The 14267-nt window shown below is 38.1% G+C and overlaps 1 protein-coding gene across 1 annotated transcript in view; it reads left to right on the forward strand.

The window, feature by feature from the left end:
* MYBPC3 (myosin binding protein C3) overlaps window positions 1-14267 on the forward strand; it is a 60436-nt gene that overhangs the window by 29979 nt on the left and 16190 nt on the right. The window contains exons 19-27 of the mRNA XM_066321128.1: window positions 880-986; window positions 1318-1347; window positions 1515-1651; window positions 3132-3209; window positions 4347-4506; window positions 6496-6600; window positions 9785-9973; window positions 11974-12108; window positions 13306-13473. Coding sequence (XP_066177225.1) covers window positions 880-986; window positions 1318-1347; window positions 1515-1651; window positions 3132-3209; window positions 4347-4506; window positions 6496-6600; window positions 9785-9973; window positions 11974-12108; window positions 13306-13473 — 1109 coding nt within the window. The remainder of the gene's footprint in view (window positions 1-879; window positions 987-1317; window positions 1348-1514; window positions 1652-3131; window positions 3210-4346; window positions 4507-6495; window positions 6601-9784; window positions 9974-11973; window positions 12109-13305; window positions 13474-14267) is intronic.

Raw genomic sequence — 14267 nt, forward strand, 5'->3', positions numbered from 1 at the left:
AAAGCAGGTACAGGCTCGGGTATTGCAGTGCAGTCCATAGGAATTGTTATCTCAGAGGATAAGAATATAAAGCAAGACTTTGTCCTGGCTCCAGCTAAAAAGTAAAATGTTTTAAAGTTTTCCATATGCAACCAAGATTTAGTGACAGACTTGCTTTGGTATGTGTGCAGTCTTTCCAAGTTGGTGTATTCTAGATGTATGACTTCAACTGTGTATTAGCAAAAGTAAATCTTAGTTTTCATTGGGATTACATGGTGTTTTGGTAGTCAAGCAATCTGGAAGACACATTCTTGATAACTTTAAAACTAACAGTGGTTTAGATAGTACATATGAGTAAACTCTACAGAGAAATTAGCTTTCTTATTAACATATGCTATTGTGTAATTCTGTGCTCAAGTTTCCTAGCAATCCAGCTACTAATGGAAATGGAGACCAAGAAGATTGAGCATTAAATACTAGGCGAAGTCTTTCCTGGTACTCTTTTCTGTATTCTGTTTTGGACTTAAAGTAATACAGGGATGGAGAATCACTTTTTAGTTTGCTTAGTCAGAGTTACTGTTTCACAATCAGATCAAATGAAATTGCCCTTGTAGTGGTAAAGGACTGGACTAGAGCAAGGAAACTGCCTCCTCTCTTCAAAAAATCTACTTTGACCAAAAAAATCCGTTCATAGACAATGTGCTGATATGGATTGGCTTTAATACTGAAAGCAGAGCAGTCTACAGCTCTGGTGGTTGTTGACTGTGTCATGGCAAGGGAAGAAGAAATAATAATTTCTGTTAGTATCCTATAGCCTGCACCTTGTGTCTTGAAGTAGCCCTGTTTCTCCTGGGGAGGTAAGATAAGGGAGGAGTGGAATATATTTGTTTGTGTTTCCAGAATCCATAAGCTAACTATTGAGGACGTAACACCAGAGGACGAGGCTGATTATTCCTTCATTCCGCAAGGATTTGCTTACAACCTTTCTGCCAAGCTCCAGTTTTTGGGTAAGTTCTCTTAAAACGTGTAATGGGAATTCCACAAGGATAAAATAGTGACATTAATCATGGTTATACCAGGAAAGAGAATGCTGATCTCTTTTCTGAAACCTTAGTGTAGGCATGTCGCTTTTCCCTGTTATTTTTCATTACATTATCACATTTGTTTACAGAGCCTATTTTTTAATTTATTGTATAAATCTGCTGACTAATACATCTTACAAAGTTCAATCAGTTTTAAAACTACTTTGTGGGTGCAGATGCTATGAATCTGATCTGTTTTCCTTCCCCATCTGATCTATTTCTCCTTCCCCATCTCCTCTTTTCTTTCCCTCCACAGAGGTGAAGATAGATTTTGTACCAAGAGAAGGTAAGAACAGCAGTCATTATTTATCAGCAAGTAAGAATGTTTTCAATAGCAAAGCCAGCAGTATATTTTTTTTCATTTTTAATTTAATGCATTAATATTCTTTTTTTTTTCCCCATTCATGTTACTCAAACTATATTTAAAACTTATTTTCTCTGCCTTTACTATAGAGCCCCCTAAAATCCACCTTGACTGTCTGGGCCAGTCCCCTGACACTATTGTCGTGGTAGCTGGGAACAAACTGAGATTGGATGTTCCTGTATCAGGAGATCCAACACCCACTGTCATCTGGCAGAAAGTAAACAAGGTAATGTACAACCTGACACAGTGTCTGAGCAAGTCACAACAACAAATTTATTTTTCCTTCTCAAATATTATCTTGGTTTACAGTTATTTACGAGTATTTCCATCTTCTTTCAATTGTATGGTTTTTAAACCTCAAGAAAAAATTATTAAATATTTGCACTGCAGCTGCTTTGGACATAGCTGGTTTGTGATTCATCCTGAACTGTTCCTTTTTATGAACTGTTCCCTGTTTTTTTAGTCCAAAAGAAGGGGATGACTGTATATGAGTAGACATATGTACATGCAGCTAGAAGGACACCATACACATTTATTCCCTTCCTACCTCAGAGAAAAATAAATAAATTATGAGTCATCCCCATCACCTTCACCTGATAGAATGAACATTTTCTGGAGGTGGCAGCTTCTTTTTTAAATCTTTATCAAGAATTCTAAAATTTGTGAAGATGTGTCATTTTAGCAGATTAGTGGCATAAAACTGGATTTCATATAATAAAAATAGAGGAACCTTGCTATTTACCTTATCAAAGCAATTACAAAACATCAGAGAAAGAATTTAGAAGCTAGACTTAAAATGTTAAATGAGCTTCCTTTCTGGATATCTCAAAATATCCCCACCCCTCACCATCTGTGGGCTTTTGAGCTATAACTAGCACAAAACAGAAATATTTTGCATAACATTCTACAGCATCATTACACTTCCATAAGTGTGGATACAGAAAAAATAATATTTCCAGTTATGTTAATTCCCCCAATCTCCTATTTCTTCATGATTATGCTGCATTCTTGTTCAGGTTAGCATAACTAATAGCACTCAGAACTTTTTTTCTGCAATGCAGAATTATATGGAAACAAATTTTTTAAAAGCCAGGAAACCGACTCTTTCATACAGAAGTTTCTCTTATAAAATGACAACTGGGTATCAGACAACCTCTTTACAGTGTCTCAACATATGAGGAAAAGCAGCCAGTCTTGATTTCAGGTTGGGTAAAATTCACTTTCTAATGAAATTCTAAGCAAAGAGTAGCACAGCCTCAAAAGATGTTGTTTGATGAGTGTTACAGACCTGACTGTATTTCTGAGTGTTAAAATATTTACATCAATTTACAATCCCATTGTTACAGAGAGAAGTGATACTTGTTTTTGTACTTATACATGTAGAGTAGCTACTACTAGAGGACACAGAGATTCACAACCGGTTACAACAATACTGCAGGAATGATTCTTCCTTTGCTAAGCTGCAAATCTGAGTTTGCTGACTTATCCTTCCCTTAATTCACAACCTTCTGATACATTTTTATTTCCATTTCTGCTTTTTACTTTGGTTTTGGTAGATTTCCTTCCCAGGTCTGCTTGCTGCCTCACTTAGCTTTTCTCACACCTCCACATTCAACCCCCTAACAAATTCTTCTCTGTCTTGCAGAAACAGCTTTACTGCTCTGCTCAGCCTTAGCTGACTTTCTGTGGTTTCTTTGCTTATCTAGAGAAACGACCTAATTCGAGCCAATGATGATTCCATGACTCCCTCAGAAAACAGCAGTGATTTAAATACTGATAATAAGGTAAGTTCCTTATTATCTATGCAATCACACAAGTGTTCTTTGTGTTTTCCAGATAAAAGGTCATATTCACAAGGAATTAAAATTCAAGTCAGTAGATATTAAATATGGTGACTCAAACAGTACATCAGCCTGATGTACTATCCCCTATCCTGCCTCACAGTGGCAATTACCAGACACTGCTGGGCACAAGAGATGCGGGGAGCAATTTTAGAGTAAGAACTTGATTGTTGATTAATTTCTAATCAACAGCACATGGTGACTGGGTTACAAGGAATCAAAGCAGTTCTTTGAAAACTCTTTTAGATTTATTTTTGGGGGGGGGTTCTCCCTCAGTAAACTTCAATAATAACTAGGACAAAATCTTACAAGACACACAGAAAGATGACAATGGGTCAAGAGAGTGGATGGACTATAAAGTAGTGAAACAGGACTCACTCTGCAACAACTTTCATTTTCACATAAATTATTTCTCTCTTGATAGAATAAAAAGTACTTTACATTTATTATACAGCAATAAACCATTCTCAGGGTTAGGATCCTGCTGCACTAATCACTGTTTGTTACATTTGAGAGAAATGTATTCTTTCTAATGGTTCCTGTTCTAAATCTAAAGATACATAGGTACAAAGGAAGAAAGGAACATATTACATATGTACAACTAAATTGTAGTCATTTTGTTTCAATTTTAGGAAGAAGTAGAAAGTTTCCCCATATGACATTACTGAGCAGCAGAAATCACACTGATGCCATTGACAGTTACAAGAATCTAATTTTAATTTCTACAGTAGCCAAATGTTACCCACGAAACTCTTCACAGTGATGTTAGCAGCTGTCCCAAGTAGGAATTTCTGGAAGTACTTACTAACTTCCTTGAAACTGGGTTTGGGTAACTAGTGATGACTCTCAACAACCTTTAGACTTTCAGAATCAATTTTCCCAAATGTTATTTATGTGAGCTAACCAGTCTGTATTTTTTTCTCTTCTACATACAAATAGAAATTCAAAATTTTTACAGCTTTTCAATAAGTACTGTAATATGCAGCGATTTGTAGTTTTTCACCAGCTTGCACAGAGACTCATCAGGCTGTCCCTGGCACAACTTGCGATGATTTTATCTGTCATTTTCACTTCCCACAGCTCCTGTTTGAATCTGAAGGCAGAGTCCGTGTGGAGATGCATGAAGACCACTGTGTTTTCATCATTGAAGGGGCAGAAAAAGAGGATGAAGGAGTTTACAGAGTTATACTCAAGAATCCAGCTGGAGAAGATAAGGCTGATATCACAGTCAAAGTTATTGGTAAGTGAAGGAAAGAAACCACCAGAGCATGAAAGAATCTTAAGTCTGCTGAAACTCACCCTTCTCTAAAAGTCTAAAAGTATCTCCAATACAAGTTCTGATTTTAGGTTTAGAAAAATGGGAAAGGATCATAACGAGAGGAATATTATCAATCAGAAATTTAGTAGAGGTATTTTTTCAGAGGTGAAAAGAGAACAACTCCCAGTAGTGATCGATGTATTTCCTGTTTCTGGTGTTTCTATCATTTTATGGATGACATTCCATTCTGAAGTACATGCTTCATGCTTGTCAGAGATAAGAAAAGTTTCTAGTCATTTTGTCATGGGTTATGTTTTTAAGCAGAGGGTACTTCATTCTATAAGCAGTAAAGGGTTAATGGAATAAAGAAACATAATGTATCTGATAGAAGATGAACAGACTGACAGACTCTTTAATGAGTCACAAAAGACCTGGGAGAGATATAATTTTGAGTCAGTAAGTTTTATAAATTTTTCATATTTAATTTGCTGATACCCTTGGACACATAACAAGAGGACAAGTTATAAGCAAATCAGAAATGATAAATGAAAATTACTTTCACCTACAGTATAAAAATGTAGAATTGCTTGGTAAATACTAAGTTTTATCCCATCTTTCATAAATATTAAATCAGGATATTTACTATGAATATCTCAAATGTGACATTATATGCAGTCATATATTATAAAATTTATTGTAGAGAAAATAGGAAACCCTGGAGCAAGCCTCATCTTACAGAATAAAATTACCTCACATTTTTGCAAAAATTTTATTACGTCTGGGAAGAAAAAGGGAGCTGAATAATCAGTAGTTAAGGAAACACCAATGTAACAAAGAAGCATCAAAGAGCAGGATTCCCTTTAGACTAAGTTAAAACATTCTGGTTGTACCTACCATTGCTGACACAGCTGTATCACAGAATCACATAACAAATTTGGTTGGAAAAGATTTCCGATCTCATCAAGTCCAACCCCCCCATGTCAACTAGATCAGGCACTGACTGCCGCATCTAATCTTTACATAAACACCTCCAGGGATGGTGACTCCCTGGGCAGCCCATTCCAAAACCAAATCACTCTTTCTGTGAAGAACTTCTTCCTAATGCCTAACCTAAACCTCCCCTGGTGCAGCTTCAGCCTGTGTCCTCTCATCCTGTCACTAGTTGCCTGGGAGAAGAGGCCAAAACCCAGCTGGCTACAGCCTCCTTTCAGGCAGTTGTAGAGAGCAAAAAGGCCCCCCTGAACCTCTTTTCCTCCAGGCTAAACACCCCCAGCTCCCTCATCTGCTCCTCCAATTAGACTTGTTCTCCAGAGCCTTCTCCAGCATCACTGCCCTTCTCTGGATGTGCTCCAGCCCCTCAGTGTCCTTCCTATAGCAAGGAGCCCAAACTGGACACAGGGTTCAAGGCATGGCCTCACCAGTGCTAAGTACAGGGAGACAATCACTGCCCTGGTCCCGCTGGCCACACTATTGCTGACACAGGCCAGGATGCCACTGGCCCTCTTGACCACCTGGACACACACTGGATCATGTTCAGCTGCTGTCAGCCAGCATCCCCAAGTCCTTTTCCACTGGACCACTTTCCAGACACTCTTCATGCAGCCGGTAGTGCTGGAGGAGGTTATTGTGGCCAAAGTGCAGCACCCAGCACTCAGTCTTGTTGAATCTCATGCCATTGGCCTTGACCCATGATCCAGCCTGTCCTGGTCCCTCTGCAGAGCCCTCCTGCCCTCCAGCAAATTGACACTCTGACTCAACTTGGTGGCATCTATGAATTTCCTAATGATAGATTCAATACTCTCATTTAGATCATCAGTAGAGATATTAAACAGGACTGGGCCCAACAATGATTCCTGGGAGACACCAGTACATAAATACCGCACAGAAAAAAAAGTGTTACAAATATATAATTTACCTGCATAAATAAATTGAAACAATAACAACTCTCATTCATTCTCACACTTTCTTCAGATGTTCCCGACCCTCCAGAAGCTCCCACTATCAGCAACATTGGAGAAGATTACTGTACCGTGCAGTGGCAACCCCCTAAATATGATGGTGGGCAACCAGTACTTGGTAAGAGTCCAAAATCACAAAGTCCCCTGCCGCTTTGCATATATTTTTTGCTGCTCCTCTGAAATGGTGCAGAAGGATTCTGCGTTTAGCCGTAAGAAAGGCTGACCCTCAGACAGGAGATGCTCTGATGCACCGAAGCTTCACACCGGCGGAGGTTCTGCCCCTCCAATTTTGAGCAGAGAGTGCCCCCTGCCTGTGCGATTTGAGCCACAGAAGTATTTCAGCAAACTAAAGCACAAAAAGATGATACGAAAGTTGCTAAAGCAACTATTCTCATTTGAGACTGAACTTTTAAGTGAGTACACAGGCCTTTGTGCTTACCTAGGAATATCAAAACAGATCTGTGGCCACCTCAGTCACCAACTCCAGACATCTGCAATCTCAGGCACTCATGCAATATATGTTTTGTAGAAGAAAACTATTTCATAATCCTACTTCATATAAAACAATGGGTCATAAAACAGTTTCAATCACTTTAGTGACCTTAAAATCTATACTTAAAACTTGAGTGTAAAGTTATCATGTGATGCAGGAAATGAGCAGGCACAATCAAGATCATCACTAACACCATTTTAAGTTCTGCACAGAGCATGATAAATTTTAGATAGAGATCTCTGTGGTCCTCAGAAGAAAAAGAAAATAATGCAGGGTCTTGACCAACTTTAGGGGGAAAAATTCTTCTGGAGTCCATATCTAGCAATTTGTTTAATAAAGATCTCTGGAGCTTGAGTTTCTTTGGGAAAAAAAAACAACACTGAAAATTATTTGGATTTCCATGGGGATGCCAGAGCTAGAAGTGTCTAAAATTCTTTTAATCTCCTGAATAGTATCTGGAAGAAAGGAGTTTGCATTTGCTTTTCGATGTTTGGACTTCATTAATTTCCACGAGATCTACCTCATTTAAATCAAATCATGTATCTATGCAGGAATAAACAAGGTACTGCTGAGCCAGTGCTTTGTGGTTTCATCTATTCTGACAGGAAGCAAGCAAGAAGTCAGCAATTTAAAATATTATGTGCAAAGATATTTACCAGTAGTTGTGTCATTACCACAGGCAACCCCCAGCTCACTGACTACACAAAATGTGATTTTGTTTGGTAGGGTTTTCAGGGCACACATTTTGAAAAGGTCTTTGCTTTGTTTTCACTGTCAAAAGCAGGATTTTGTTAATGTTCCAGTAATGACCCTTCACACTGCCTGAGGAGCTTTCTTCAGTTAGCACAGGGCTGCACTACTGGTGGAGTTCCAATAAAACGCCTGCAGCAGGGGGAGAGGAGAAGCCAAGATACAGCATTACCCATTCAAACAGAGCTTTATAAGCAAGTTTAAAAGGCGGGGGAAAAGGCATATTCATTCTTATCTGTCTTCATATTGTTACAGATGGCATTGTAGGCAGTCAGATACAGCCTTTATTAGCTATATCCAACAGATATAAAAAGCAAATTCACATCCCATCTTTACTTCACCTGTCCTAGGGTTTTGTGTGCTTTTTGTATTATTTTAACAGTATTTTTAACTTTCACACATTTGGTGCATTTGGGGAAATAATCTGCTTTACTAAATGTCATCAATACAACCAGTATTGTCATTTTACCTCCTTTCTGCCTGTTTTTGGGGCTTTTTTTTTTGTTTTAATTGCAAATGTCTTTATTTTTACATTTATGAGCTTAACACTGCTTTTCTATAACAGCAAAAAAACCCAGAAACTGAGTTGATGAAACTTCTCTCGGTCTCATAGACCCTGGTGAATAGAGCAAAAACAGGAGCACAACAAAGAAACCTCAGGTTCTTTGCTTACAGCATTCAATTCTGAAAGCTACTGAAAGAAAGCATGCCCGGAGTACATCTTTATGCATTTAAAGTGATGATACAACCTGTCAGCTTAAAGATATATCCACTGTTCTTTTCCTAGGACATTCTGTAGACTCCCATGCTCTTCTTGCATTTCAGCATTGACAGGAAAGGCTGTATGTGTCTGTGCCTACAGCATGCCAGCAAATCAAATGTGCCTGTCATTCTCATCCCTGGAGACACCTTAAGTGTGACTCATACTTCCCAGGTATACCAAAGGGACTTTTACAAGTTTGATAGCCATGACCTTGGTGTGCAGCAGGGACTGAATCTCTTCCCTGCATGGCTCAATTATGTAGGTCCTTGCTATGGACTCACACTATTTTAGCTGATCCCTGTTACAAACATCTGTACAGAGCTCTGCAGCTTACAGGTAGGAACACACCTCTACAGCACACTCAAATACGTGGCACGTGTACATGACTGCTCGGTGTATCCTCTGATTATTTATTCTGTAGTTAAAAGATGAGTAGCTTTCACAGTAAAGTTTGTTTAAAAGAAGCCTACATGGATCACAGCCAGTCACGCTATCTAACACAGAGAAGCAGGAGAAATTTAATATAGCTAAATGGAAAGAAATAGTTCAGTAGTCCTTTGTAGCAGGTCAACTGGAAAATATCTGACATGTATGTTTCCAATGTGATATACAACCATCCTCCATATTAAGCAGCAGGAATCACAGATTCCATTCCCAGTTTAGGGAAATGAGTAGTTTATCTTTTATACTGATAATCCAGCCTCACTTAGTCATTCTGGAAAACAGCATGGTAGCGTTGGAAAAGCTGTGGATGTTCTGGGTGGAGAAGTGCTAAGACATGGATTCCAGAGATACAGATGGCACCTTAAGCCATACCACAGATCTGCTCTGCACTGCACTCGGCTGTCTTTGTCTCTGTTATCATACAGGCTCACTTTCCTTCCCAAGGAAATCAGAGCAAGAAAATTTATGAGTGGCCTTATCTCACTCACTGTAGGGCTGAAGCAAGCTGAGACCTATTGTCTCAGCTTGTCTGGGAAGTATTCTGCATTTCCACCACTTTGCAAAGAACACAGAGATCTAGAATCAGTTCTTTGATAAAACAACAACAACAATAATAATTATAATAGGAATTGCCAAATTGTTCATTCAATTAATTCTTTGTGGGACATTTAGGCTGCTAGTCAAGATTAGTGAATTGAAGCAGAATAGAAGAAAGAAATAAAATTTTTAATGCTATACCGCATCTTAGACATTTCAAGGAAATTTCTCCTTTTCTTAAAAGGATTTTCTTTTTTCCTGCATGTGAGAGAACAATTTCCAGTTCTTTTATATCATAACAGCTGTCCTTTCCAGGCTATATTTTAGAGAGAAAGAAGAAGAAGAGCTATCGATGGATGAGACTGAACTTTGACCTTTTAAAAGAGCTCACCTATGAAGCCAAGCGGATGATTGAAGGAGTAGTTTATGAGATGAGGATTTATGCTGTGAACTCTATTGGCATGTCCCGGCCAAGCCCTGCCTCCCAACCCTTCATGCCAATTGGTGAGTTTTGAAAATCCCTGTTATTTCTGGGATAAAACCAAGACAGGACAATTTTGACCTCTTCTCTTCAACCGCTCTTACGGCTAAAAAGAATGTGTCAGGAAAGAGGCTATCCACCATCTCTATATTCTATATTTAATCAACCTTTTCCTTTGTAATGCTCCTCTTCTCTCTATCTCATTCCTCTTCCTGAAGACCACAGAGGTTCCAGTTTCATGAAATTGCTGATCAATTTTTAGTTGTTATAATTAGAAGTGTGAGAGTCGAGCTGGTTCTGGAAAGGAGGAGAACTAATTGACAGAGATTTCCCTGTCCCTCTCAGCTTCTCCCATTCCCTTATGGGTGCAAATATCACAGTATCCCGTCCAGTGCTCCCTTAATCCCGGCCCTCTCCACAGCTAAAAGGATAGATGATTAAGAAAATATTTGAGGAATGATTTTCTATAAATAATCCTTCCCAACACAGCAGCACAGTTTCTCCTGCAGTTCCCTGAGCAAGGAGCAAACTAAAGGAGTCCTCAGGAAGCCTGCCTGCTGAGACTTTTAGGGAGAAGACCCACAAAAATACCAATAGCTGGAGATTAAAATGACTAGAGTTTCTAAACCTACAAATATCAGCGAAGGGGGACAGCCTGCTGACGGAGATAATGTAAAAGCAGATGATGCAGTGGAGGAGCCAGAAGGGAAGGCTGAGCTGCAAGAAGGGTCTCTAAATTCTGGATTTCAAACACACAACGGCTGGTCCGCAACAAAAGAGGTCAAACAAGAACCATCAAGTGGAGCTACTGAAAAAAAAGGTCCAAAGTTTTCATGGGATAGGCAGAGTTTTACTTGATTAAGGATAAAGTTCACACTTACTTCTTCAGAGAAGAGGTTTGGGGTTTTGATCGTGTACTGTGTGGTTGTGTATGCTCCCAATTGCATTTGCCTCCTGTGTGCTGTCCTTGCTACCATGTGAATATGAAAATTTTTGACAGTTACAGAAATGAAATTAGGTGATATTTTTGTTTGGGTTTTTTTTACAATAACTATAGGAACTAAGACTGATTTCAATTAGTTCCACAATTTGTGAACCTGTATTTAACTTACTTTGTAATATCTGTTATGTATATTCAGAAGATGTTCAGTTTATAATACGCATATACACAGATTTTGTCAAACATACCTTTTGTTAACATGATTGCTCTTATGGTATGTGTACTAAATTTTATGGTCCTGCACCCTGTTACTTTGAAAAATTGTTTTCTGTTTGCTTTTTGGTATCAATTATTTCACAGTAACATTTATGTGTTTTTCGGATCCTCTAGTAAAGGCTTTTCTTGATTATTTTTAAATTAGTAGATAATAGTCATGCTGCAGAAGACTGAAGTGGTCTTTCTGAACTGAGGGTTTATAAAAAGCCATGACACACATATTCTGAAGAGATATGAAAAAGCTGTATCTAAATCTAAATTTTTCATCCCCAAAATATTTTTTCCAAGTATGTCTCTGTTACAAATGTAAAAATCATAAGTAGTGTTTCTGTAAACGTGTAGTCATAACTTTTTATCATTTTCTTCACTGCCAGAGTGAAGTAAAATTTAGCCACTGTCAGTTTGGTCCTCTGACTGTGCAACTTTTGTCCAGTTACAATCAGGGTGTAAGTACAGAATACAAAAGGTACATATTTTCATTTCTAGACTTATCTGCAGACTCATGATAACAATTTGACTCCCTTCTAAATGTCTTCTTTTTTAAGTGGCTTTCTCATAAGGGAGCATTTGTGAATAGGAACTGCTATCTTAATCTCTTGTTCCTCTTCCTATTAGAGGAATCTTGTGCTGTGCCTTTATTAAATTATGTATTAGGTGTTGCACTTTACAACTGAGCTTCAGGGTGATTTTTTTTATTAATATAGACAGTGGTACATAAATCAGTGGCTAATCACTCCTTGTATAGCTTTGAATTCTCATAGCTGTATTGCTATTTCTCAGAATCTACTTGTCTGTATTTCCTTACAGCTCCTCCAAGTGAACCAACCCACTTTACAGTGGAGGATGTTTCTGACAGCACTGTTTCCTTGAAGTGGAGGCCCCCTGAGCGGATTGGAGCTGGGGGATTAGATGGTTACATGTTGGAATACTGCAAAGATGGATGTAAGTAAGCATGAGAACTAGGCAGCAGCAACAGAGTGTTTAAAAATGCTACAATTGCAATTACTTCACCTAAATACACTACCAACAACCTAACAATGTCCAGCATGATCAAATTTTGACTCCAGTCTATGTCCACCATCCTTGCCAACCATCATCCTTCTCACCACGATGTGACTGTAAAACCATAGAAGTCACATCCATAGTGTCATCTTCACAATCATCATAAGCTTTAATACACGTAAGTAATACAAAAATATCATTGCTGTTCTAGAGTCACTACTATACTTCTGTATCGTTCATGAACTGCATATTCCTTAAAATAAATAAAATAACATGATTGTGACAACATCAGTCAAACTTTAAAGCAATCATAACCTTACCTCATTTAATTCTTGTGCTGGTAATAAAGAGTGTAACTGCACCATATCTACAAAATTCAATGTTCTGTGATGCTACAGTGTAGTACTTTTGTCATAAAAGTTAAGCAACAAATTTAATATTTACATTTTCCCTGACACTAGGCTCAATTGCCAAATAATCTAAACTAGGGAGTTTACGGAGCATAATTTATGCAGAAATAATTTATAGTCTTAAATTACATCATTATAGAATTATCAGAATCTCTATGTCATTGTCATAGCAGAATGATTTTGTCAGTCATATTTCTGTGCTTTATAATAAGGAAGCACTAAGAATTCTGTTCTACTGTGTCAATTGAGAATTAAACAATAAATTCCAACAGTTATGCACTCTATAATTGTTTTCAGCATACGTGGCTCTCACTGATCTGCTTGGACAGCCACAGAAGTTATACTTACTCCAAGAAAAAAATCAAATTAAGCCTTCACCTTCTTTCTATAGCTACTTCCAAAATTCTCCCTCTTCCCATGTAGCAAAAATAAATGTCAAGAAGTCCCACAGCTCTAAGCTCTATAAAGCAAAATGCCAAAGGATCTACAGAAAGATGCTTCCCTTATCCTTAGCTATTTTGAGTAAAGTGTAGAGATTGCTTAACTCCATGTGTAAGTACATCTCCTTGATCCAGAGATCTTCTTCCAACTTATTTTATTCCCTTTTAATTGTGGTGTTGTAACTTGAATTCATTTTACCCAAAAATAAATTTACTTTCAATTCCAAAGAAGGCACCAGTTTGGAAAAGTAATGTATTATTGCAATATGCCAACATTGTACTTGTAGCTACAGAATGGATTCCTGCTCTTCCTGGCCTAACTGAGCGTACATCTGCACTGATTAAAGATCTGGTCACGGGGGACAAACTTTATTTCCGTATCAAGGCTGTAAACCTGGCTGGCGAGAGCGGAGCAGCAACAATAAAGGAGCCTGTCACTGTTCAAGAGATCCTGCGTGAGTATCTATACTGAATAAATCTTATTCATTTATTGCCTCTCGCCAAAATTCTGCCTTTCTCTGAGAATAACACACAAACTGCTCTTCCACTTTGATTAGGTGCCCAGTGTCTTCCGACTCTGAGAGCATCTCTACAGCACCTAGGTCTTATATTTGCAAAGCAAATAAAAATCTTAAAATAAAATTCTTAAAACTGTTAAAATAAAATTCTACTTCTTACTTTCAAAGTATGGACATTTTACCTCCTGCAATGGCACTGTTAACATTTAAGAAACATTTATTTAGTATTTACCCCTCTGCTTGAATAGCTGCTATATTACTGCAGAGTGACTCTGTTGGCTATGGCAAGAGATCTATTTACTTCATTGTCACAGATTATTAATTAGCACCCTGTGGATCACCCAACAGCTGTAGATTAAAATTCATTTGACTGGAATCCAAAAGACATCAAGAGCTGCTAATAGTGGATTCCTCAACCTTGGCTCACATGAAGTGTCTGCCAGAGTCTCACTGGCAGTAAATTGAGCCAACATAAATAAAACAAAGTTTTAATGCATCTCATTACCAAATGGTCATGAAGACAGATACTCCAACTGTATGCTAAGAAATTCCTTCTGTAAATGATAGAAAAAAGAATAGGGATCAAAGGAGAGCCTAGAAATCTTTCCAGTGAGGTCGAGGAAAGCAGAGACTAGATGAAAAAACATGCGGTAAAGTCCTTTTTGTTAATGAAAAGTAAGATGCTACAAAGAGATTCCACTACATCCCTCTCAAAGAAAGAACGGTAATGG

Source organism: Sylvia atricapilla, chromosome 6, assembly GCF_009819655.1.
Source record: "Sylvia atricapilla isolate bSylAtr1 chromosome 6, bSylAtr1.pri, whole genome shotgun sequence".
In the NCBI taxonomy this organism is placed as follows: Eukaryota; Metazoa; Chordata; class Aves; order Passeriformes; family Sylviidae; genus Sylvia; species Sylvia atricapilla.